This window comes from Brienomyrus brachyistius, chromosome 6 (genome assembly GCF_023856365.1).
Source record: "Brienomyrus brachyistius isolate T26 chromosome 6, BBRACH_0.4, whole genome shotgun sequence".
NCBI classification, from domain to species: Eukaryota; Metazoa; Chordata; class Actinopteri; order Osteoglossiformes; family Mormyridae; genus Brienomyrus; species Brienomyrus brachyistius.
The window spans coordinates 21,753,100-21,780,054 of record NC_064538.1 but is presented as its reverse complement, the minus strand read 5'-3'; the positions used below and the strand labels follow the sequence as shown (position 1 = coordinate 21,780,054).

At 40.6% G+C, this 26,955-nt stretch overlaps 1 protein-coding gene across 1 annotated transcript in view; it reads right to left on the bottom strand.

Moving 5' to 3' along the window:
- vwa5b1 (von Willebrand factor A domain containing 5B1) overlaps positions 1 to 26,955 on the bottom strand; it is a 37,863-nt gene that overhangs the window by 9,502 nt on the left and 1,406 nt on the right. The window contains exons 2-19 of the mRNA XM_049017021.1: positions 26,044 to 26,223; positions 23,729 to 23,899; positions 21,425 to 21,586; positions 20,210 to 20,429; positions 19,385 to 19,557; positions 18,895 to 19,026; positions 17,510 to 17,634; positions 15,805 to 15,981; positions 13,579 to 13,689; positions 12,089 to 12,291; positions 7,978 to 8,092; positions 6,925 to 7,110; positions 6,409 to 6,610; positions 5,992 to 6,191; positions 5,320 to 5,433; positions 1,336 to 1,543; positions 771 to 1,064; positions 354 to 491 (exon numbers count right to left, since the gene is read on the bottom strand). Coding sequence (XP_048872978.1) covers positions 354 to 491; positions 771 to 1,064; positions 1,336 to 1,543; positions 5,320 to 5,433; positions 5,992 to 6,191; positions 6,409 to 6,610; positions 6,925 to 7,110; positions 7,978 to 8,092; positions 12,089 to 12,291; positions 13,579 to 13,689; positions 15,805 to 15,981; positions 17,510 to 17,634; positions 18,895 to 19,026; positions 19,385 to 19,557; positions 20,210 to 20,429; positions 21,425 to 21,586; positions 23,729 to 23,867 — 2,899 coding nt within the window. The 5' untranslated portion in view covers positions 23,868 to 23,899; positions 26,044 to 26,223. The remainder of the gene's footprint in view (positions 1 to 353; positions 492 to 770; positions 1,065 to 1,335; positions 1,544 to 5,319; positions 5,434 to 5,991; positions 6,192 to 6,408; positions 6,611 to 6,924; positions 7,111 to 7,977; positions 8,093 to 12,088; positions 12,292 to 13,578; positions 13,690 to 15,804; positions 15,982 to 17,509; positions 17,635 to 18,894; positions 19,027 to 19,384; positions 19,558 to 20,209; positions 20,430 to 21,424; positions 21,587 to 23,728; positions 23,900 to 26,043; positions 26,224 to 26,955) is intronic.

Below are 26,955 nucleotides of genomic sequence, written 5' to 3'. Positions count from 1 at the left end.
AACACACATCTCTGAACTGACCATGCAGCTGTCAAGCCACAAAATAAAAGCCGTCAAAAAGTCCTACAACAATGCAGGATGTCGTGAACATAGATGTGGAGGAAAATGCTTCTCCGACACTAACATTCCAAAAAGAGCTGCTGTAGATATTACAACACAGCTTCCCACAACCAAATGCCCTTTAAGAATAGATTTCAATATCTTAAAATGTTTGCTGTAAATTAGTTACTATATTTGGTTTCCCTTTGGCAGCCCTTTCTTGAAAAGGCCATTTACTTAACCTCTGGCATTTCATTCAGCATCAGACTGTCAACAAGTAATCCCCACAGAGCTGTAATATATAAGCCACACACCTGGGCTTGTGTATTCAATGCTGGTCCGTAGATATTCATTCGTGTCCAGATCTATGGGCACGAACGCTGTGTATTTGCTCAGAATGTTACAGGCCTTGCTGGTTTGAATGGCATAAAGTTGGTACCTCCTGCTAGAACCTGTGAAAATAATAAAACAACTGCCAGAGCCTTGGTGTGGGTGCGATTTGTGGGTGTCTTACAAAAGCTAATTTTATCCCATCATATTTATCTTGTCTTCAAAATGCTGCTTCACTGTCTTAAAACTGAGCTTGTTCTAAAAAATAATGAATTTAATGGAATTGATTAAAATCTAGTCAAGATACAATAAAATACAGCAAAGACATCTTAAGGCTTAAAACTAAATTAGCACATCAGCAAAGGTGTGTATTTAGGGATAAGAAAAACACCTTCCCTTACCATACTCAATCTCACATTCTTTGTCTGCCATTTGCTCAAAGTCCTGAATGATGGACCTCCCCGCCAAATGATGGAAAGTTTCGTTCCACAAGTCTTCATGAACCTTCTCTTCCCGTTCTCTTCCGTTCAGGTGCGGATCGATATCAAACACGACCTCCCACTTAACTGGCTTCCCACAGAGAAGTGCTGTGACTACCGCCTTGCAGTCTTTCCTCCCCGGCTTGCTGGGGTCTCTGTCGGGAGTGAACAGCTCCGGCGGCATTTCGAATTCACAGAACTGATGAGTGTAGCCCTCTGTCACCACAATAACAAAACATTTTCAGACCACACATCTGGGATTAACTCTTTAAGGGCCCCAGTCATCATTGTAGCTTCGGGCAAACAACTCAGTCAACACAGACCACCAGTAAACACAGAATTAATTTCAGTTTTTATCCAAACAAGGACAGAAAGGTCATTGTAATATGATGTAGAATACAGATGAGATGGGGTGTTCTCTGGACCAAATGGAAGCTCTCCAAGAGGCTGTAATCAAAAGGCACGGAATTCACACTAATGAACGGACCTGGATCTCCACCACTGCTCACGGAAGGGCTGTCCGTGGAGGACCTGGAGTCCTCCTCGACCGCGGTTCCTCGGACCGCATGGACGCTGGCGCACTGATGTAGCTGATCCATCTCTGGGTCTTGGATAAGCTCTTCATGTTGCAGCTGGAGTGGTCTTTGTCCGGCATTAGACCGACATCTGCTCGAGCACAGACTCGCCAGCTGTGGCTGCAGGATCGGAAAAACACGTAATCTAAAATACAACTAAAATATATCAGTCAAAGACTTGTGGCCAAATGTATGGTGGCGAGTCACGCAGGTTTTGCCATTGCTATTGGCAGATGTATCACGGTTCACAGGCTATGCTTTTGCTCTTTCGGGGCTGAAAGATCTGACCCATAGCTGTGGATTACAATTAACAGCCGTACAGTTCGGCTCTAAAACTGCAGAATTGTGAGCAGTGGGAATCCTCTTGGATTAGGGCATCTGTTGAACAGACACTAGATAATTAAAGGAGAAGATAAGCAAGGTTTCATCAGTTTACAGGCTTCAAGCAGATCATAAGCAACAGAATGTTTTTTATCTATATGAAGACAGTGTTTCACCTACCATTATATTATAGCCCCCCCCCAACAGCATCTCCTGCCCCCCCCTTGAAGGTCAAGTTAATTTTATTTAATTCTATTGCTTATATAGCACCAGATCACAACAGAAGTCATTTAAGATTACCTTTCCCATATAACAGGTCTATACATTGTCCTTTTATTAAACAAACTAGATAGTTTAATGTTATTTATCTTATTTGCGCAACAGCTTGTAAATCTTGTCTCGACACGGTCGTGTGTTTACAGTTCTCCTCTGCTCTCTGTATCACACGTGGCAGAGCTCCCGTCCCGATGCACGCGCACACACACACGTGCACACACACACACACGTGCACACACACACGTGCACACACACACTTGCACACACACACACACGTGCACACACACACGTGCACACACACACGTGCACACACACACACACGCGCACACACACACGTGCACACACACACACACGTGCACACACACACACACACGTGCACGCACACACAGGTGAGCGCACTCCCACCAGTGGACAGAGAGCGTGCCTCGGAAAATATGTTGCGTCAACCACCGGAAAAGCTGACAAAAATGAACAGGGTAATAAATACTTTTCACAGTGGGATTTCTGCTTTAAACTATCACTATTTTAAGCTATCAGCTGTCACTTTTAAAGCCTAACGGTCAATGTACAGTATTTGCAGGTCACGACAAACATCTGCAATAGGCTGCAAGGAGATAAATGGGCCAGACGTCTCTGACCTCCCATATCCAGAGGCTCTAGAAGTGTCACTCCAGAAGCCAGAAAGACACACTGCAGTGACAGAAGCTGCACACTTTGTGGACGATTGTCATGAAAATAAATGTTCTGACGTTTAGTTCAGTTGTTATACTGACTGCTGTCATTAAAAGAAACACATGAACACCATGAATCTTGTCGGTGTCCGTCTGCCCCCCCCCCCCCCCCCCCCCAAAAAAAAAAAGAAAAGCTGTAAACCTAAGGGAAACACTGGAAGACAATATAGGCTTTTATTTTACATTTTCAAATTATATATAAAATAGGTGGTCAGTCCACCAGTTTCAGAATTCAGAATCATTTAAATCTCTTTAGATCTCTTTCCTGATCATATACCTCCTTCATACATTCTTCACGTGTCGTAGTAAATATTAATAAAAAATGTCTTTCAAGTGTTAATGAAGGCCATTAAACCAGTGGCCGTGTGCATGACATGGAGGAAGTCGAGGCTTCTCCTAGTCATTAATTTGATTTCGGCTAATTTTTGCCTCCCCCATCAATCGTTCTCCTGTCAGTGCATTTTTCACTCCACTCGCTGCTTTTAGCAAACCTTAAACTTATTTTTTTTCGCAGTTGGATGCTATCAGACTGATCATGTTTGAATACTGGATGCAATATGTTGTGAAAATAATTCATATTCTTTTATTATTCAAATGACATGATATACTTTGATAAAGATTCATTATATTTCTTAAATACAATACATTTTCAATTAACACAAACATTTGGTCACAATAGTACTAGAACCTACCCAAGGAAGCACAGCCTACCAGGAAGGGGACAAGGCATCAGTGGAGGGTAAGCTGGGTGGGCACTAGAGTATCAGAGGTCTTTGTTGAATGGGGGGGCTCCTGCCTACCCTTAGCCACACCCCTGCATGTGATGTCAGTCATCTCAGGGCATACTCACACACTAAGGTTGGTTCGGAATCTTCAGTTCACTATACTTCGGACAGTGGGAGGAAACCCACCCAATATGGGGAGCACTTAAAGCACTTAAACTCCTTCACTAAGAGCAGACTGTCTCCACTCACTTGAAAGGTCCAACCTACTATTTTCTGAGAGAGCAGAAGCATTCCCCACATGTGCATTGAAGAACCGTAGGAGGTACTTTTTCAAGCCTCTCAACAAGGTTTGGGAACATAATGACAAACAACAGTCACAGTTTTCCTCTCAACTCACATGGTTGCATAGTGGCAACATTCTTGTGCTCAGCCTAGGACTTGTGAGTCCCACACCTGCCTGAGGTCTTTCACCAGTGGGATCTCCCGAGCGGAAGAGACCCCACCCTAAATCGAGTTTAACTGCAGAGTCCACTCTATGCATGAAGGTAAAGCCGACTCCATCCAGTCCAAATCTTTCCTTTTCCTCTGCTAGCTCCGGTCCCTTAGATGCCAGAGAAGTAATGTTTCCAAAGCCAGGGTGCTTTGGCAAGGTCTGCTCCATTTGCGTTCTGTCCAATCATGCTTACCACACAGGAAACTAATTATGTTTTTTTTTAAACAATTACTTAATATATACAGAATGTACTTAATAGTGTTTTCTTCTGTTGTTCACTGTAGTGCAGCAATGAAAAAATTTCCATTGATCATCCATTCATCCATCCAGCTTCCAAATGCATACCTACTACAGGGCTATACAGGATGAGACTGTAGCCTACCCAAGGCTGCACAGGGCACAGAGCAGCAGTACATGCTGAATTAGACACCAGTCCAGCTAATAGCACACACACAGTAATGATGAGTGGGTGAGAAACGTCAGTTCATTTAGCTTTGTGTCTCTGGGCCACAGGAGGAAACCAAAGTATATGGTAGAAATCTGTGCAATATGAGAAGAACGTGCGAATTCCACAGGTTCGAACGTAACGCAAAGGTTCCAGGGCTATCTGCTGTGTCACTGTGACTCCATGCACCTTGCATCATACTCGCATTCAATGCAGTTTCTATTTTAATCATTCATAGCCATTTAACTGAACAATTTCCTGGTACTAGGAGCTAATCTCACTTGGTATTCCAAAGGTCAATCAATTGCTTCAAAAGACCCACACACAGTACAGCCTTCCCCGGCTGAAATTCCCTGCTGATACTGTAGACAGAAAGGAAACATACTGTATGAATACACCACTTGACTAAACCATATTTTAAAAATATTACTGCAGTACGTTGTAACATTATGTTGAATACAGACTTTTTTTAAATGGATGTATTTCCTGACTTATTTTCAAATGGATGCATTTCCACAGGGGCGATGAAAGATTTACAGTTTAACCAAAATAAACTGTAAAATAATAAGGACATACTGTGTACCTCATTTTGATCAAAAATTTATTACAATTATAACAAGAGCCAAATGGGAATCTCACAATTAAGTTTAATAATATAATACTAGGCACATTTTTTTGTTTTATCATTGTTTTATCCAGGATTTAATTACTTACAGTTCTTTTCTAATATTTATACAGCTATGATGTATTTTTGTCTCACCGGCACTCGCTTAGCCCTCTGACGAGTGGCAGACACTGATATCCCAAATGCCCACCGTGCATTACAGCCAGGCCTGTTACCATCAGATTTAGAAGGGAGTGAAACACCAATTGATTGCATTTAAAGAGGCAGCATGAAGCCAGACCTGAAATCCACAGTCCACGCTCACAGCTGCGGCCAGTACGCCATGGATCTGTCGCTCCGCTTGAAGGGAGGCCGCTGAGGTTCTCGCGTCTCCTCTGAGGCCTCCATGGTCCATCTTATTTAATGCAATTAGTCATGGCGCATGAGCCAAAATCTAATTTACTCGCTCCCCGCAGAATCCAGTCAGCTTAATCATTTCATCTCTTATCCCGCTAGTATTCGGGCATGGAAAAAAGCAAATCTCTATTTTTCCACCTTAAGGGTCACATCAGCGGATTATCTTGCTATGTAATTCGATATACTGAACCAATCCTTGCTTTTACTTTCAATTAAAGACCACAGATTTTAGATAGAAGTGAGATGAATTTCACCTCCAGTCCTGTTCTCCACGGTGTAGCCATGGTAAAATGTGCATATACAGTGCAGCATTTCTCTTTTATAACCATTTATCTTCTAACAGGCATGATAGCACATACCTTCAGAAGCAAACCTTGTACATATATACAATCAATGCTAAAAATGCTTTGCAGCAGTCAAAGAAAATAGTCGCAATGGTTATTATAAAGTTTCTCATTGTAAACCCCTCTGAGGTTCTGTAGAGCACTACGTACACACATATTGTCATGATGGGGTAACTGAAGCAATATATGGAATAATATTATCGTAGACTAACCTGATAGTCACTCATCCATTGCGCTCCATGGGCTTGGCTAGGATAGCTGGTCAGTTCCTGGATCTTGGTCCTCCTTAGTGGGTTCTTACCCATGACTGAGCTTGGGTCACTCGGAGTGTGCACCTTCCTCAGAGGGTTATAGTCCATAATCTGATTGGTGCTATATGCCCTCCTTCTAGGTGAGGTTTTCATGTCTGTTCCTTGGAAAACAAAAGCAGGTCATGGGGTGACATATTTTCTCACTGTGCTGGTTCCATTTATTTAGAACTGAACATGGTTCAAGAATAGGCATGCAAGATTGGGCAGAAGAGAATGGGCAAGTACCACTTCTAACCTCCTAAGGAAGTGATTCCCGGGACACATTAATTCCCAATCTAAGCATTGTCCATGCCATTTCCCAGAAAGAGTGAGGCATACCAATCAAATCCTGCTCTTTGGTAACTGGGCTGCCCTCTGACACAATCTCCTGGTAACTGTCGCTAGGGGACCTGGCAGGCTCCTCTCGCAGCAATGTCCGGCTGTCTGTGCCAGTCTTCTCTGATTCCTCCTCTTGGGAGTGGTAGAACACCGAGCTGTTTGACTCGTTCAAACGCATCATGCTGTAACGTCGCCTCTTGTCCTGTCAAAACGCTCCTGATGATTAGCTGTCTCTTGCCTAGTAGGGGCAATCTAGTAACAATCTTCTCTCTTTCCTCCTTTTATTGGCTTACAAATGGAAACCTGGCTTGTGTGCATCTATGGAGGTTTCTGTGCTTTAGCTGATTATGTTGAGACCTTAAAATCAAAGACTTTTAAAATACTTAAAGACGCACTATTGTATCCACTTGAAGTTTTACGATATTTAGTTTAATGCTTCGATTAAAAATCCTACAAATAGATTACACAAAATCTGTCACTGACAAGCCACAACACAGCACTACAATAGCAACTCACAGACTTTGGGTTGGGATGGTAACGTGTTGTGTCACAAACGACACTGTAGCCAATCAAGTGGTCGCCAGGAAACAAGAACGTAGAGCCCACAGGGGACAGCAGAACCTCTTTGGTTTCAGGGAACAGCCAGTCGATGGAAATGTCACTGAGCACTGGAGACATGGATTTCTTCAAAGATCTCACCATCTACCCAAAGAGAGGAATACTGTTATATAGTTTTAGTTATACACTAATTACCAGGCATTATATGTGCTCAATGGTTAGTAGGTGCATCTACTTACTAATGCAAACAACCTGCTCCTCGAAACAGCAGATCATGTGACTGCAACTAAATATACAATATGTGCAGACAAAGTGAAAGCCTCATTTATGAGTTTTTATCACTGTGATTTTTTGTGCCGTTTGAGTTTACACTGAATGGTGTCGTGATAAAAAAAAAATACGGAGTGAAACCCAATAAAGGTAACAGACAGGCGAGAAAAACTACAGTTTGTTACAACAGTAGCAGAAATGCTTCTTACGACAACCCAAGAAGCAGTTTTGAAGGCCTGGAGCCTGAGGTACACAGCAGGAGCACTCCCAGGGCAGGATCCCCAATCATCAGGGGGCACACAAATCACACACTAAGGGCAATTAATTATGGGCAATTTCTCTGGGAAGAAACTTGTGCATCATGGATGAAACATCTAAACTCATGCACATACACAGAATAGAAGTAGTACTAACATCCTCAGCCTCAGAGGGGCCAAGCAACAGTGCTACATGCTAACCCACCATGCTATGATTTTTCAAAATTAAATTTCTATGGAATATTTCAGTTCCCATTTTTAAATTAAGCTTTGACAATATACTGTGGTTTCCTATGATTTTGTTAACCAAAACAGATATAATAAAAGGTAATTTCTTATAATCTACCATTCACTACATAAAATGTATTTATTAAAAATACGGTCAAAGTAATAATTTGGTATCCATGTTTAATTGCTTCCCTGTGACAGTTACAATTGCTGGTTGTCAAGAGCAGAGTAAATATATGCCAGTGAAAAGAAGTACCTTCGGCTGCAGTCTCTCTCCCTCTGCCAGAAACTCAGCAGTTCCTCTGGATACAGTGGACAGACCAATCACAAGCCTCCTGCATGCATTCTGACCAATCCCAAAGGTGTAGCACCTATTTGGGTGACAGAGATACAAATGTTGATGTTCCACAAGAACCTCATGAGAAATATTTCACCAATCAAACCAAAAAAAAAATTGCTTAATGCTCTTTGGTGTTTTGAATTTTTGAATTGTCTTCATTATTTCAAGCTTTCTGCAGCTTCAATTAGGATTAGTTTTCCTAACATAGAACTCAGTTTGTCAATTATATTTCACAATGTAGAACTTGTTCGACACACCAGTCTGCCATGTTCATGTCCAGTGAGGGCAAACAATATATACACTTAAGCCCTACTCTCATTATTAATCATCATAAGGATCAGCTTTGTCCAACAGGTACATTATTACATTATTTTGTTTGGTGCTGTACAGGAAGAACATGTGGTGCGCAAACAGTAACAGTGAGTCTTGTAAGAACATGAAACATGCAATGCACACAAAGATCAAATGCAGGTACACAAGACTGATAGGGGTGACGTAGGTACAAGAAGAGGAATGGAGTGGTTTGCAACGAGATGTTTCTCTCTATAAATAAGACTATCACATAGAAGGCATAAATTAATTAAGAATGGGCTTGTTGCAGCGAATTGGGTGGACACCTCAACCCCCTAATGCATTTGGGACAACTTTTATGTGGACCATAAGGTTATTTTCATAGACCATTGTTTTCATAGACCATTGATATTTGGAAAATTGTTTGGGTCATTTTCTTTTGTTTGTTCTTTTTGCATCTCCCATTTAAAACAATATGCAGTTAATGGATTTTAGCTTTACGGTGGTTTTTCGGGAATGAAAATGATACATAAATTGTACACTTCAGACTTTATAATTCTTACTTTGCACATCAGAGGCTGATAGAAGTGTATAGAGGCTAGGAGAGGAGGCCATGCTAAGACATGAGACGAGGGGATGCAGCTGATCAAGTGCCAGGATTTTATGTTTCTCAGAGCCGGGGGAGTTTCCCAGAAGTGAATTTCTGGAACAAGGGGTGACCTGGTGACCTGACAATTGTTGTGGCACTTTTTGTCCTGCAGCTTGGCAGATGGAGCTCCTACTGGCAAATCTGGAACAGAGGTGTGTAGCCATGTTTCCGTGAAGCAGAAAGCAGATGTCCATTTGTGGCCGAGTGATCACACACCGGAGAGGAACAAGCCGGAAAGCAATGCACACAAGTCACGTCTTGCAAACCTCCAAAGAGAGCTGGCAAGCTTCCCCCACCTTCTCTGCTGTACAGTACTCTTGTCCTGCTTACAAGTTTTAATGTGTGTTGGCAGTTTTTCCAGTAACACATTTGGAAAAATGATGCTTAGAAAAAAATCATTCTACAGTGAGCCTAATTGAAAGGAGCTGTTCTCTTGTAGCAGTATGAACACTGGCAAAAAGACGAGCAATGTGCAATGTTAATTGACAAAAATAACTAATAAACAAAATAGCAGTGACTAAAAAATCATGGAGGCTTCCCTTGGTGCCATATTGCAACATCATCATCAAGCTGCTTCTCCTGGTGAGGGTCTTCAGCACGGATTTCACAGCCATGGGCCTGATCTTTACCTGAATAACTGTGGCCATCAAACTGATTTATCTATCAATCCTACATTCACTCTTACCATGTGAAGAAGCTCCTGAGGTCATTAAACTCCTTCACTAAAGCTACAATCCACTCTTTTCCAAAGAGCTGATTTTTATCCCCACCAGTTCACGCTCAGCATCGGATCACTCATCTGCCTGCTGGAGATCTTGGCCAGATGATTCCAAAGAAATAATATCATCCGCAAACAGCAGGGATGTCACCTCTAGCCCCTGACACCTGACAGCAATGATACCCTATCCATGAAAATCACAAGCAGGAGTGGAAGCAAGATGCATGCTTGCCAGTGGCCAAAACATACTCAAAATAACTTCAAAGTTGTGCCAATGACGAGGACGTGACTCTTACTACATCCATACAGGGACTGTATATCACATAGTCACATTCTCCCAGAACACCGTACTCCTTTACTATGTGCCTGGGCATGTGGTTGTAAGGTCACAGGCCGCAAAGCTCCTATAAGCCTGAGCTATGGCAGCTATCGTGTAAAATTATCATGTAAAAGTATTGCGTAAAACTTCAGTGCAGTTGACCACTGAATTACAGTAAATACCATCTGAACCTCTGAAGCATTATATAAATCGCTGGACCCGACAGACTGTCTAAGCTCATTGTGTTAGTTGTAGTGATCTCTCACCCTCTGAACTGAGCCCTATGTTGCAGATCTCTGTTTCACCTTATTGGCCAAAGCAAATCTGTAGTAACTCGACCACCCGCAACAAATGAAAGTTAAGCATTAGTAAGGAAAGCCCAGAAGTAATCTGAGAAATGTAATGACTAAAATATTTTTTTAAATAAATCTTTAATTAAATTGGTGTCAGATTTTGTTAGATTTTGCATTAAAGGGTAAGTAACATTTCAGGTCCTCTCGGAAGGAGTCTTCGGCTGTCCAATTAGATTCCATCATTGGGTGAGTGGGCAGCTCCCTACATGGTTATATGCCTCATCCACAAACCACATGTAGTTTGTGTTGGCACACTAACCCTGTCTTATGAGGAGAGGTTAGCTGAGCTGAATCTGTTTAGCCTCAAGCAAAGGAGACTAAGTGGAGACATGATCCAGGTATATAAGATTCTAACAGGCCTGGATGCTCTTTGGCCAAATGGCTACTTAAATGTTGGCTTAAATACTAGAACTCGTGGCCATAAGTGGAAATTAGTGGTTGATCATTTTAAAATTAATTTGAGGAAGCACTTATTTACACAGCGTTGGAGTAGTCTTCCTGTTAGTGTAGTGCAAGCTAAAACCCTGGGTTCCTTTAAATGAGAGCTAGATAAGATTTTAACAACTCTGAGCTATTAGTTTAGTTCTCCCCAAACGAGCTTGATGGGCCGAATGGCCTCCTCTCGTTTGTAAATTTCTTATGTTCTTATGTAACCCTCACAAAACTGTTGGAGGGAGAAGATCTAGCTTTCCAAAGGAGTTTGAGCAGTTTGGTACTACTATAGTTGTAACACACGAATGTTTTAAAAATAGGGATTGCCAATCTTCTTCATCAGTCCAAAGGTACATTTACCTTCCACACCATATTTCTACGGCACATCAACCATGTCACCCTTAACCAGCACTCTCATTATCTCTGGATGACCCTTAAAGCCTTTGTACTACGGAAACCTTTGACCACCATAACAACTTCACCATAGCAACATCATAATGTCCCCAGATACATTCAGCTGTACATAATTTCTGAGGAACATAACTTGTCTCCCCTTCCAGAAGCATCAAACAGCTTTTTTGGTGCCAATAGTATTCTTTCTGTGAGGTATCACCGAACTTCTCCCATGCATCAGCTTTAGCCTCCTTGGTTGACCCTGTAGCCCGGTACCTTTCATTTGTCTCAGAAGACCCATGCAAGTGTTGCCCTGAAGACCACCTTCTTCAGATGAACAACTTTCCTCACCACTGAAACGATGCTTTATATGTTATTGCCATTTGAGACATAACCACACATACACTGCATGAACCTGTCAGCGCACTGACTGTGTTTTGGTCGGAGTGCATTGCAACAATTGAGGTTTTAAACATTTTTCCAGATATGTTGAATTCACCCCTATTCACAGTAAACTACTCTGCTGAATCCCTGCGTCACCCTGATCCTCTTCCCCATCTTAACCCGAGTGTTTCTTTTGTTATTCAAAAATGTTGGGCGCACATAATAGCTTTTACCTATTATTCCTGCCACCCCTCGAGGGGCATATGTCTGCTGCAGAGTGACAAGCACAATGTGCTTTACAAGAAGCCCGGCGCATCCGGGTTAAATGACATACTGATGCAGATGAACAGGCATTTTTTTTTTACGAAATGTGCATAACAGTTAAAGGTATGGATTAAATTAAAGCATGAAGCGGAGTCAATACAGCAGCGTGTCATGATTCCGGCGGAGATCAGCGCGTGGCAGATGGCGAGGAAGCAGTGGCACACCTGGTGAATCGGGCATGGCTGCGGAGCAGCTCGATGACATTCCCCGTGTTGCTGACCGCGCCATCGGTCAGCAGGAACAGCAGACGGGGGTGACCCCGGTACAGAGGCTGCCTCAGGATCCAGCTGAGAGGAGCCAGAATGTTGGTCCCTCCCATGTCAGCCCGCATCTGCCTGATGTACTCACAGGCAACGGCAAGCGTCTCCTGCACCATTATGCAGAAAAAAAAATTAGAATTTGAATGTGTTATTAATGTACAGCGCCTTGCAGAAATATTGAGACTGTTGACCTACTACATCATATTTTATTTTGAAGCATCGAAACTTGAAATTTAATATGGTATTGCCTTATGGTAAACAAGATAACACTACAAACTGAAATATGCTGTTTGCATACATATTCAATCATTCCTTCATTTAATATTTGAACCAGCTACCTTCCCAATCACAGGCACCAACCCCACTGATCCACATCGCCTTCTCATCTACTCAATTTTGAGGGACAGCCTTTTCTAAGTAGCATCTGGATGATTTCACATGCCTTCCACTTCCCGCTAACTGAACCAGCAGTGCCCGCTGGGCCATTCAAACACTTGGATTCACTAGGTTTTGCACCCTTCCGTTTTTATGCATCTCTTTTACTTTATTTTACTCTCTTTTTTTTGGTATGTTCTTCAATCTTCACAGCTAGCCTTCATATTCGCAACCTGAATAATTATTCCATAACCGTGAGGTCATCCAGAATGTGTAACAGTTGTTGTAATTATTCACAGGACCTTTTGTATGGCAGCTTATTTTCACCGGTGTAAACGTAGAACTTCCTCAAAATAAGAACTGAATTCTTACACAAACGGCCTCCACCAGCCTTGGAGGTGTGAGGAAACACTGTTCCCGCTGTGCCACTGTGCAAACCACAGCAGTTTGCTTATTTTTCCTAAGAATACATTATAATACTATACATTAGTGTTTGGAAAATAACATAGAATTACATGTCAGAATTCAGAATTCAGCAAAATGACAGAACTTTTTCAAAGGTCTGAATACTTTTACAAGTTACTGAATTTGCTAAACTGGACTGTATGCAGAAGCCTACAGCTATCTTGGGAATCATCTTATTATTTAATTATTTGATATAAAAAATTGAAATAATAAAAATATTTGACAGAAATAAAAAAATTAAATACATAATGATACATAATATGCTTATTCATTTTAACTTGTTTTAATCTTAATGAACATTTTGATTCACATTTTTATAATTTTTTTATGGTATTATTACTGCAAAGGAAAACTTGACCAAGCCTGAGATTAGCATCAAGTGTGTAATACCTTTCAAAGAAAAACAAAAGTCTAGGGCAATTAAAATTGTTCATGCGAAATCTGATGAACTAGCAATCAGCCGTTTTAGCAACGAGATGCCCTGAGTCCTTTGCTTATTTATAGCTCAGGGATATGCAGATGTTAGTGATGGACGCCAGGGTGCAGCTACCTACCTCACCATAGACTTGGCTAGATGGAAACAGAGATTTGAATGTAGAGCCAAAGCCTACGATGTTGAACAAGCAGGCTGGAACGAGGCTTTTCAATGCCACCACCATGGCGTCCTGGAAGAGCACAGCGTTACGCAAACGCAAAAGCCTGAGTCCGGCTTCCAAGTAAAAGGTTAAAGGAAGACGAAGGACACGGGCCACACACAAAAGGCAATGTGCTTGCTCACAATCGTGCCAGACGTTTTTATGTCTGTGAAATCTCCAATATAATTATGACTGATGCTAAGGAGCCATCAGTGGAGTCTGTCTCTCCAGCGGCGGATAAGCTGCAGAAGGAGGTGTGGGCAGACTCCCGCGGGTCATGCTACTTTAGTGCCCATTAGCGACAGATGAGTACAGTGAGAGTCTTGGCCCCACTGCACACCAGACAGGTTAATTACAATTATGAGCGAGTCTCTAGTTGTCCGTCATGCAGGAGTGAGTAACTCTAAATCATCATTTTGCACATCAGTGGGCATTTTGGGAAAAGGTGACACCAGCAGGAAGTAGACTATCGCTGTCTTAATTTGGATCTACATGGTAGAAAGTCTGTGTTTTGCTCTTTGCTCTTGGCCCCTTGATAGGAGATCTGTCTGAAGATCTACCAGGTTGTGAAAAATCATCTTCAACTCTTACCTTGTTAATGCTTACACACTGAGACATTTTCATAAGTTACATTTATAACTAAAGGGTATACAACTTCTGACCCTTTTTTAACAATATATAACCTACATACAACAACGATTATCCATTATTTAATGTTAAAAGAATTTATGAGAATAAATCGTGTCCCATGCAGCAACACACTGATGACTGAATAGAAATGTATACAGTACTATATAGGCTGAATTTATTTATTTTCATTTTTCGCTTTAAATTTCCTTCAGAAATATTCATTATATACTACGTTCTAAGTTCTAGAGCAGGGGATCTCAAAATGCAGACCGTGGTCTGGATGTCAATGTAACCGCCAGTTAATCCAAACCTAATTGATAATGCACCTCATGAATCAACACAGTTAACGTAAAAAAAGCTTAACATGGTTTGAAGCACAAAAACACAATGTATATCCACCAAAATCGCACACTTCACTCTTCCTAATTCCCCCCATAACAGAGTGGAAACAAGCTGCTAATGTTAAACCAGTATTTACGTTAAGTTCCAATTATCGTTATTTATTGATGTCTAATTTCGGAAGTTATTGTTAATTAAAGATAAAAAAATCAATCAAAAATGAAAGTTCACGAAATGCTATTTTGTAATTGAAAATGGTCTTTGAACAAAAATGTCATGTGGCCCTTTGATCAAAAAGTTGAGAATCCCTGTGCTACAGTTTTATAATTCCCCTCTTAACAAGAAGACAAAGGGCATCTAATTTGACTGTTGATGAAAAACGAGTTTCTGGAATGAAGCAGACCACCCACTGGCAGTGCTCCAAGAGTTCTGAGAAAGGCAGTAAGCACATTGCAAAATGCACATGGTTCTTAAGGAGATTGAATTGTACTTTCTCCAAAGTACTTGGCACCTTGTTGTGCAATTCAATCATAATTACTGGATGCCAGGATGGAAAAGCATTAACAATAACGCTCAAAAATTCAGGTGTCCAGAATATCTGCACTTCTTATTCCGAGGTTTACAATTTATCAGCATGTAACCATTCATCTGTTAATGCCTTGAGGTAGAAGAATTAATATTTATATGTAACATATATAAGCCAAAATTTCTAAATGATATCCCTGTACCAGAGAAATCCACTGTTAGCCACCCTAAGCCATTAAGCATATGTGCATTGAAAATTTGGACTCCGCTTCTAGGTCTCATGGTGTGAATGTGCTATCATCACTGCCAGAGAGGGGCTGCCCTTGCATAATCAGCATCAGCTTATGCACCAAGAGCAAACTAGCAACATGAACAACTCTAGTGAAAAAAAGCAAGTGTATTGGTTGACTAAGATAAGTTCATATTCAGTGCCTTCAGTTTGCGTCAGCAGGAAACAACACCACTATGACCATATATAGGATTTTCTTTATTTTCATCTCTCCAAATCTGGAGATTCAACTATAGTCATTATTCATGTTGATGGCATACGACTGTAACAACCTCGACTTGAACTTACGCTGCCTCTCCAATAGGCTTGAAAAATCTCCAACAAGCATAAAAAAATCACAGTCATAATCCTCACATCCTTACCCTCACACGGCTGATATTTATCCCACTCATGCTGCCGCTGCGGTCAATCAGGAAGATGAACTCCCCCTGTACCCTCCTCAAATCAGAGGTCACATTCGTGAGGTCGGGGCAAAAGTTGAGCATGACCACTGGGTTGTGGAGGATATCTTTATGGAGTCGTTTGCGGAGAATATCCACCTGCCATAAATTCAGCCACAAGGGAAGAGGAGAGACCGTGGTAAACTCTGATTTGTTGCCTCAAGGTGTACTGTATCATGATAAAATGATATATAATAAAAATGATATCAAATAAAATTACCATATATTTTTTATTTATCTCAGGATTGAAGAGAAAAGAAAGAGTTTTTATTTGTCTGTGTTAAAGTAACAAGCTGTTTTGAAAATCAATTTTTTTATGGTTTCCATAGAAACATTACTTACTGTTAGCAGGAAGTTCTCTCACTTCCTGATTGGACGTATTTGGCCGTAAAAAAGTTATGCATCTCAAAGGAATTATGTTCTTAAAATAGTGTGAGGTAATGAACTAAACTGTCTATATCATGATTAAAAAATGGCAGATGATACGTTTAGATAATTATAGGTATCGCCCATGCGATTGATAAACAATGAATTTCCTGTTGGTTACAGTATCAGTTCCAGTTTGAACGTTGTAATTTCATTATTAGTTTTTTTAAATTAATTTTAGTTTTTGTCCAATTTCAAAACAAGGCTTTTTGAAAATAACGCTGAAATTGGAAATATATAATTAGACAAAAAGTTCATGGGCCGTATTCACAAAGCAGTTTATCAAGCCATGAAGAGTACTTCTATATACAGAGCCTCTGAATGAGGAGCCCCCAAAGGGACCTGCACAAAAATTTTTTATCACAAGTCGTGCGTACGTGAAAGTTGTGCACACCGAAACTAACATCATTTTATTTTTTTATACCGTACTTGAATTATACACAGTTCAGTAATTTTAAAAGCATTTGAAACAGCTTTATTGTATTTTTAATGAGTCAATGAAATTCAGTACATAGCGACACTGACCGTTTTATTTATATCCATGTAATAAATATAAAAATGTCAATTAGATGGAAATCTGCCTGAGACATAAAAAAAAAGAAAAAAAAATTGGTTATAATGATCACTATAAGCAGTTTCCACTGTACGTATGATGGTTTGTTGGGGATGTTACTGCATCCCTCACCATTTCCACAGCAGTCATTATACCCCCGAATGAGGTGGTATCCTTTAAGTTATTCAGCGTTCGTTTAATGTCTCCATGACATTACGACATGGCTTGACAGCAGCCATTTTGCGACTATTTCTGAATTGGTCTTAATGACTTAGGAGTCTTCTTGACTACTTTTTAGTTCTCCCAGACTTGGGTGCTACTTGTAGCGCTAAGGGGCTTTACTGAATTACTTTTAGTCAAAAAAATTAGGAGCCCTACATTTAGGACTGACATGTCCATTATTTTTAGGAGTTTCTTTTAAATCGGCAAGTTAGGAGCTTCTTTTAGTCTTAAGATGCTTTGTGAATACGGGCCCACGTCAAGAAAGTACAAATCCAGACCAAGGGTTTGTTTCAACCAGGTTGAGTACTCTATGACAGTGACTCTTTATGCTCAACTGGTGGGTGGAAACAAAATCCTGGCCTGGACTTGTACTTTCTGAACCTGAACTTTCCACCTCTGATTAAACTAAACAGAGCTGGGACCCACTTTCTTCTCATTGCTGGAGTCCTTCTTGGTGCCTTTGATGAAGTCACTTCTGCCTTTTAGGTGCTCGTCATATTCCTCAAGCATCATGTCGCCGTCTTCAATCAGAACATGCGGCACGTGTGGCTCTGGAAACATAAAATAGGCGCGATTAGTAGTCTAAGCTGTATTATGACAAGGTACAGTAATATCATAAACTGGAGTAGTACCATCAAACTACTTCATTTTTATTATTCTTTTATTCACTGTCCATTCATTGATTCAACCGTTAACGCTCATATTCCATAATTTTGCCATTTGTGCATTTATTATGTTTGTATTAAAAATGTACTAATAATTTTTGTTATTTCTTAGTCACATTCAGTAGTCATTTTTATTTTTGCATTTATAGCACAACAAAAGGTAGCTAAGTGTTCCACAGGACAGTCTGCTTGTTTTGCCTTGCTTAACAGAACAAAAAAAAACTTCGTGTTATTCACAAAGTTTTTAATCCAGCCGTGTTAAATTTTCATAGAATCAATGGTTTTATGTCAGCCGCAGTCTCAACTACAGTGTATGTACTCCTGATGGGCTTCAAGCCCAATTAACCACAATCCCTCTGGTCATGCCGTGTGCCTGTGGGGGCCTGTGCCATTTTCGGATGGCGCTACATGGGCCACTGACTGGATTGCTGCCAATGTGGGATTGATTTTTTTTCTGACCACATGCCCACCTTCAGGCACAGACAACATGGGAGGTGAAGAGGGCCATTTTGGGCTCACACAGTCCTCTAAGGACTCAACACTTGAGGCAACAGCAGAGAAAGAAGAGGGGGTGGAGAAGGGGTGGGTGGCAGTAAGTGAGCAGTGATAACAGGGAGCAGCTCCAGAACATTTCATAAATCTACATTTGGGAGACCACAAAAATAAATTAAAGGCAGTAGGATCAATTTTTTCATTTGTTTGTGGATTTAACCAGCACATTTCCAAGCAAAGATAAGGTGAAACTTTCTAGTGAATACCTGAAGTAAACACCATACATCCATCTTCTGTAACTACTCGCCCTATTTAGGATCAATGAAGATCCAGAGCCTATGGGCACAAGGCAAGGAACAACCTGGGATAGGGCATCAATTTTGTAGGCAATTTTGTGATTCCAATTAACTTCAGAATGTTTCTGGACTATGAGGGGAAACTGGAATACCCAGATGCAACTCCACAAGAACATAGAGAGGACATGCAAACTCTACACATAGAGCCATGACAGAAACTCAAACTCAGGTCCCAGAGGTGTTTGAAAACAGTGCTAACCACGGCACCACCTCTGCATTCAAAGTGCCTACTTGTGCATCCGGTTGGTTCTATATTAGCCATAGACTATGGCTTTGAGGCAACTTGGGAAATACGCACCACTTAAGTAGATGATGATCTCCACAGGGTAGTCGTAAGTGTACTTGTCAGCCAAAGTCACAACGACATTAGTGGCAGAGCGGGCTGAAGCTTCTGCATCCGCCCGGATGGCATGAGTTGGGCTTTCGACACCTGTCAATGAGTTTGCATGTCAGTCACCTTCAGAGGCCTTTGTCACTGATAAAAAAAAATAATGGTGAAAAGCAAAGTGTAGGAAAAGCCAGATCCATGACCCATTTTAGATCTCAAGTTATCCCCTGCCCTCCTGATGTGTGATAAAGTACTTAATGGTGGCAGACTTACATTAAGTGATTAGCACTTAGAACAAATCTCTGCCTTATTCAGAATACGCAGCATGCAGTCAATTAAAACACAGGAAGGCTGTAACATTCTTTTTGCTATGACCTTCTTTGCAAATCTCAAGAGGAAATGCAATTCCAAATGAAAGATCTTAAAATCCACCAGAGGAGAAATGGCTAATGGCACTGACCAGCGAGCAGGCAAGGGCCCCGGATCTCCAGCCGAAAGTTGAACTCATAGTCGATGGAATTGAGCTGCTCCTCCTCCAGTAGCCAGGCCAGGCAGAGGTGGCTGCTTGCCAGGGTCTGGTCATGTGGGCTGAGGGTGCAGTGGTGCCTGTCCCTTCTTGGCGCAAAGCCAGATCTGTTGTCAGAAGCCATTGATCCTTGCATTTGATTTCCCTTTTTATTCTAATGAATCAGCTCATCTGTTTCACTGTTGTCCTTTCATCCAGCCCTCATTGCTTTTCGTCTCACTGTTTTACCTATATTGCCGCACCAGGCAGATAGAAATCTCCCTCAACTAATGATTTTCAGTGAAAATGCAATTCACAGTCATTATTTTCAAAAGCATCTTTCATATTTATGTACTATGCAGCCCTCAGTGGCAGCAAGTGGGTGAAGGAGGGCAGATAAGACGATTCCAAAGGCCTCTGAGCAACAGGGATCCTAAAAAAATCTGGAACATAATATACTTGGTCTAGGTTGGGGCCCAAAATCATATACCTTCACGGGGCCCAAAATCTCTAACAACACCCCTGTCTGTACTAAGCTACTTTCAACATCTCCATGCCTACCAACAAGTAAGCATGGAGACATTCAAACCTCTGAGGTACTAAATGAAGTTTTTGATTATTTTGACTAAAGTGGACAAAAACTACAACATTAGCTGTAGCTGGTCTGGTTTTCTGAATTTTAAAACTACTGCTTTTGGGTTGCTGAGATCAATAACTGTAGTAATGATTGATGACATGATTTTCAGACCTCAGTTTAATACACCACAAAAACCGCCTTACGTTCTAGCTAGGCTTGGGCTGAAGCAGTGATCCTCACTGACAGACTTCTGGACCTTGGGAGTACACGCAGGTGGGGAGGTGACCCTGATGGCTCCATTGGGGAGAGTGGGCAGCTCAGAGGACGTGCTGACCAGCACATTGACAGTCTCTAAGGGAGGGATGATGCCCAGGTTGACCACCAGAACTGTCCGCTCCAGGTCCTCATCCAGCACAATTCTGCCTGCAAGGCAACCCATTACATTGAAGACAAGTAGAGCCAAATGCATACACTTTAACCTAACAGTGTTTCCTAACCCGGTCCTCTGGAACCCCCAGACAGTCCATGTTTTTGCTCCCTCTCAGCTGCCAGTAGCATTAATATTTACTTTTATGACCACAGGGTTTAAAACCCATTGAGCTACACAGTATTTTTTTTTTTTTGCTTAATATATATTTAATCATTAAACCATGAATTCTTGAATAGGCGAAAAAAAAATACATCATGTTTGCAGTCTACATGGACGCATAGTATTGGCAGACATTGCCAGTCTCTGTTTCAGATAGTTATACAGCATTGGTGGAACATGAATCAGCATGACAATCACTTTGCCGGATGACCGGATTACTTTCAAATAAATGCCATCCTAACGAAGCCATTGATCAAACTTATCATTTTTGCCAATCATTTTATTTATTGCGGCAAAGGATTAAGCATGATTGCATTGCCAAACTCTGACGCAATTAGATGGAGCTTTGGAAAGAAACTGCAGTGGATACATGATTTATGTCTGATAGTTACTGCAGTGACCTTTGTTCTTGTGCCCACTGTAAAAAATCAGCCAGGAGCCCAGCTAGCTAAGTAGATTTGTCACTATGCTAGTAACGCTAAGTCCAAGCCTATGTTGTGCTGAATTGATCTGATCACATGAGCAATAAGTCCTGACTTCATAAGAAAAAAATAAAAATAGGAGTTAATTGAATTATTAGAGGACTCTTTTGGCTCCTGGCTCGGAATTCTTATAACATTCCCATAATATCTTTTATTACAGCATTCCTGTATAGTACAATGATGCATTTCACGTACAGTAATTGTTTGCCATGTGAACTTCAAGGCCACTCAAATGACCAGTCTGTCAAAAATCAACGAGGAATCACATTTCTTCATTGACTCTTGTTTTTTTCAAACTTAATTAAGTTGTTTTTTTTTTCAATTAAAACATCCCGTTATGTCCTTACCAGCGCCACTCAGAAAAGCTTCATTAGCGGTCGAACAGCAATCAAAGTAACAGTCATCAATTTTGGTCTTGTCCTTGATCTGCAATGTTATGATCTGGTCAGAGATCATGGCCTCGAATCCTACTACTGTTGAACATTCATCCAAAGGGTAGATGAAGATGCCTGAAATGAAAGATAACTCAACATTCAGTAACACTTTACTTAAGGCCATGTTTTTAGTCATTTATAAAATTCATAACAAATAATAATGCATTCATAAAGCATTATATTTATCCAAATGTATTTATCAAAAGGCATAACACATGATAGACATAATGCTTTATGAAGCTCTCATCTCTCATGCACTATAGATCCCTTTATAATGCGTTATAATGGTCGGTATTAGCATTAAGAATGCTTTGTACTGCATTATAAAGGTATCTATAGTGCATTGTACTATAGATGAGATATTCATTAGGCAATCATAATGCATAATAAACATTTCGTCTTTTTGTAATTGAGTGCACACTACCAGCCAAAAGCTTTTGTACACACTGAGATTTTCTACATTTGCATGTTGCTCATTAAACATTTACTAAAAATACACTCAATATTCTTTGCTAACAAATAAATTTACAGTATGTTCCCTTCATCATTTGAGTACCTTTATTGGCGAGAAAATGTCATATCTTTTATTCATCGAAGTAACCTTCTCCAGCAGTCATAACAGCAGAGAAAGTTCAAGGCATTCTTTGTAAAAGGGACATTAAAAAAATGCTCTGTTTCACAGGATTAACTAAACTTGAAGGATTTGACTATGCCTTCACCACACAAGGATGTCAGACATGCGCTGTTACATACACTTTCCATGTTACAAAGGAAACTTGTTTTATTTGACTTATATTTTCATTTATAGCTGTTCACTCAACTTTCCAATGCTTAACAAGAATAAAAAATCTGCAAGTTTATGAAATAAATTGAAAAGTGGTAAAAACCTGTGGTGTGCAAATCCCTTAACTGCTAGTGTATATTAACAAGCAAACATTCCAGTGCAGCCGTTTCAAATGGCCAGTAAAAATCTTGAACCTTGAATCTCGGGACAGGCTAGAAGAGGGAGTTTACAAATCTAGCACAAGAATAAGCTACAATTTAACTTTTCGACAGCATTAACATTTGAGAGGGTTGGTAGGGACACACTTACTATGCTCCTATAACTCCAGGGTGATTTCACCATTGTCTCCTTTGTATAGGAACCTGACTAGTTTCGCCCATATTTCCCTTTGTCCAGTCTACTGAGTGGGAATAAGAGATAAATCACTCCTACTGTATGCCCCATTTATTTTAGAAAAGGTCTGAAAACCCCTTGGTTTCACTGTTCAAGCATTGATTTTTATTTCCCTTCAACAAAATACATCATATTTATGTTTATATTTTATTTGTGGAAAGACTGGGCCATAAGCTTAATGATACAAAGATCCTACATCATACACCATTCAGTGAAATACACCATTCAGTGAAGTCACAGATGGATGAGATTCCTGGGGGCACTTTGCTGTTGAAATGATTTTATTAACTTTCCGAAAAAAGATCTCTTCAGAAAGCATCAAAGTAACAGGTTTTTATCACATTCTGGGGGATATTTACACACATTGCTGCAGTACACTTCAAAACCTTATACTCCATCTTTCTTGATGGGAATATGCTTTTTAATTCTTGTTTATTTGTTTGCGTTTTCATTTTTTATTTTTGTAAAAACCTGTTCCATGTAGGGGTACCTCTTAAGCTTCTATAAAAAAGACAATATTATAATTTCGAAAATTATGGTTTAATATGATGACAGCATGTTATTGCTGCCATTGTTTGGCAGGTACAAATCATGTACAGCACACATAGGGTAATCACTTTCACACCGAGGTGTCAGGTGGACATGGAGAGGAAATTAAATGCACCCCGAATCTACCTGTGAAACGATTGCCTGCTATCTGACATTTACCTCTTCGATCACTCTAGGATTCACTATGCACTGTTGGTGTTCTAGCATATATGGCTTTTATATGATATTGAGTGATTTATGTATACACAAGAATTCCCAATAATATTCAGGTTAAGGGGGCCACGAACGACATCCTGGTCACAAGTGAATGTTCTTTAAACTTTAAAGTTACTTGCTAATGAAGGACATGGTGTTTGACTTTTGCATAATGTGCAAAGTCATTTGCATAATGTGTTCCTCACTAACGATGTTTTGTCTCTTTGATGAATCAGTTGTTGTACTATTTCTTGATGTGCACAGCATTGAATCAACAAAGGTGCGGGATTTTTTACCTTCAATAGGGCGGTCCTCGAAGTTGTTGTACGTCATGGAGGCTGTCATTGCTAGGGTGTATCCTCTGACACAGGATGTAATTTCGGAGACGCTGAGTGGCAGAGCACTCCGTTTCTCTACATTTATCAAGCCCGGCATAGTTCTTCTCTTTTTATCTGTGCTCTTTGTCACTTTGGCAAAGAAGAAAAGAAAAAGTTCTGGGAGAAACTTTGCCAGAAACAAGACCATTACATTTCCACATTTTTCACAACAACCTAGCTGTCCCCATTCTCATCCAGAAACTAGATAAATGACAAAACAGAAACCATGATTGACTTTTACTTCTCAGATATCAGTTTCATTACATTCAATGGTCTGCTTCATTGCATTTTACTATAGTGATTTATCATAACATAACACATAAAAATCGTAACTCGATCTCCTACAGAAATGACACGTACAACCTCCATAAAACTTATTTAGCGCAAGAAAATACGAGCTGTCGTTCGTTTTATAATTCGATCCAATTCTACTGATTCAGTTTCAGTGCCAACTATCATTCTGCAGTTGGAGAGGCATGATGACACACACTAATTTTCAATAAAAGTAGGATCATCATTCAATCAATGGCTGCAAAAACTCACAGAAAATACAGAATGACAGGTTGGTCAGGACTAGATCACTTTCTTCCTCACAAAACTGTCAGAGTAGGATAAGCACAGAGGTACACTTTCAACCTGTTGCCTTATTGGACACTGTCAGTTATGTATATAATGGTCTATTACTACCTAAAATCGTGGGTAAAATGAGACATTTAAAATATTTCTCCTCAGTCACAATTGGCTCCAGAAAACATTTCAGAAAACAAGCCAGGCTATACTTTTAGATACACTAGTTGAGTTTAACTCTACCAACCAAACCCCAGGAATCCCCAGTTGATAAGTCACCCATCCATCATGAAACACAATGTCTACATCTTCATACTCCTTTGTCTAATGAAACACTGGCTGATAGATTCTATGGGGTAATGTGAGTTTAAGGCTTACTGAAAATCCCCAAGACAGCAGAGGAAATGGAATGTGACTCTGCAATTCTTATCGAGCTTCGACAGGGACTCATAATTCAGCCTGAGGCATGGGACGGTCCGTTAATTAAGTTAGGGGTCAGTTGGGCTCCTGTCATTTGCCCCATGGAAGAGGAAAAGGTCACACAAATCTTAGTGCACAAACACTGGTGATGGCCTTCGTTTCTGGGTCAATACTGCCATCCTGTGTTATGTTGCGTAGCGGCAGGACGAGACAGAACGGCAGCATCAGCTTGCTTGTTTTGTGAAGCCGTGCTGCAGCACAAAACCGACTCATCTTGTCAGGCAATTGTTCAAATATTTGGCCTCTACGGCACTCTGGACGTACTTTGTTAGGTCGCTGTACCCTGGCCAGGTCACCGCGAAGAGTAAAGCTTGCATCTACATTCACATTACCTGTACGCATTTACAATCTTTGCACAGAGAACGCTGTCAAAATTTTATTTCAATACAAATAAAAGGAAATCAGACAGTGCAAGGACGGAAATTCAACGATGTTTACTTTTTTTTCCAAGTAGTAGGGTACGCGTTAGACCAAATTACTGTAATATCAAAATGGACAAATTAATAACAAAATAGAAAAATATCAAATAAAGACTTTTCTCAGTATTTATTTCACATATGATCAGGTTTGTAACATCGGAGAGCCAGTTTCCCCCCCTAATTCTAGGATTGTAACAGACATCCATAAAGTGGCAGCAAACACTGGAAGAAAAAAAAAATATGGAGAGATTCTTTCCCTTTGAAGACTGTGATTTTATACATTATGTGGTTTTAAGGAAGGCTAATGGGCTCAAGTAAAACGTATAATGACACTCTACAGCATCACCAGCACAACAGCAGCCCCCCATTTTGTTCTACAAAGAAACTGCAGGGAGAGACAACCACCTGTTGCTGCAGCATGACCTGGGATTAGTGTTTGCTATACAATAAAGGGTTCCTGCTGTTACACTCATAGGCAGATGCACTGACAAACAAACGGGACTTCAAAACATATAGATATGAGATTTCTTTTGAATAAATAAAAGTGTATTACAAGTCGGCAAAGTGCATGTGACAGTTAATTTCTGCTAATCATGGTCTCCCAGAAATTCATCAATGAATGAAGCATCAAATTACTGGTATAAATAAATACATGCCCATTCTCAAAAAATGCCTGTATCTGTTTAAGTGATTAAAAAAAAATAAGAGGAGAGACACAATGTCAAGAAACCAAGCAACTACGGGCACTTTCAAACAAACAGGTCTTACCTTACATTTGTGCCAACTGTTTTGAAAGGTAATTGTTATTATTTTCTCTTTTGCTTTGTCCTTTAACTCACCACGAAGTCAGAAATGAAAGGATGCTGTTTTCTCTCTCCTCATTCTTCGTCCCTTTCTTTTGTTTGGGGTCCAGATTGTCGGTGAGTTCTGTGAGAGGAAATATTAGGTCTCCCAGAAGGAAGGAAGGGAAAAAAATGACAGACAAATAAATAAATAAATATAGAAATAAAGTCAGAACAGCAACATGTGGTTATAAAAAAAAAAGTATCTCCCAGACTCTCCTTGTGGCTGGAGTTGGAAAGCTTTTCTGGCAGGGAGACGGTCATATGCAACAGACTACCAGCCCCTTCCCCTCCTCTCCCCTCCCTACCCCCAGCATGAACACCACCCACTCCTCCTGTCTGCAATCGATGATGAGAGCCCCCCATTCATGTATCCTTTATTAAGGTTGGGGACCAGTTTCAATGAAATGCAACACCATGCGTGGAGGTGAAGGAAGGGGGAAGGGAAGCTATTGGCGATGGTGGTTTGGGGATGAGGGCTGAAGCGAAATCCACCTTAACCTCTCTTCCCTACTTATGCAGCTGCCATACTCTCCTGCTCATCGCAAAACCCTTAATGTCACTCTGCTGAATCTGATGTAGGAGTTTGGCTGGGGGCTCTATTTGTGGCCACTGTCTGGGTGAGCCCTATTTTACTATGATGGTAACCATGACAATATCAAGCCCTGCTGGTTTCTTGAAGGAAATCAGATTGGTTTAGGGGGAAAATCACGGCTGGATTTTCAACATCCGCTCTACAATTAAATTAATATAATCTCTCCAGAAAGCTCTCTCTCTCCATCCCTCTCTCTGTCACTCACACATATGCATCCATAAACCACTCTATACTATGCTGGTA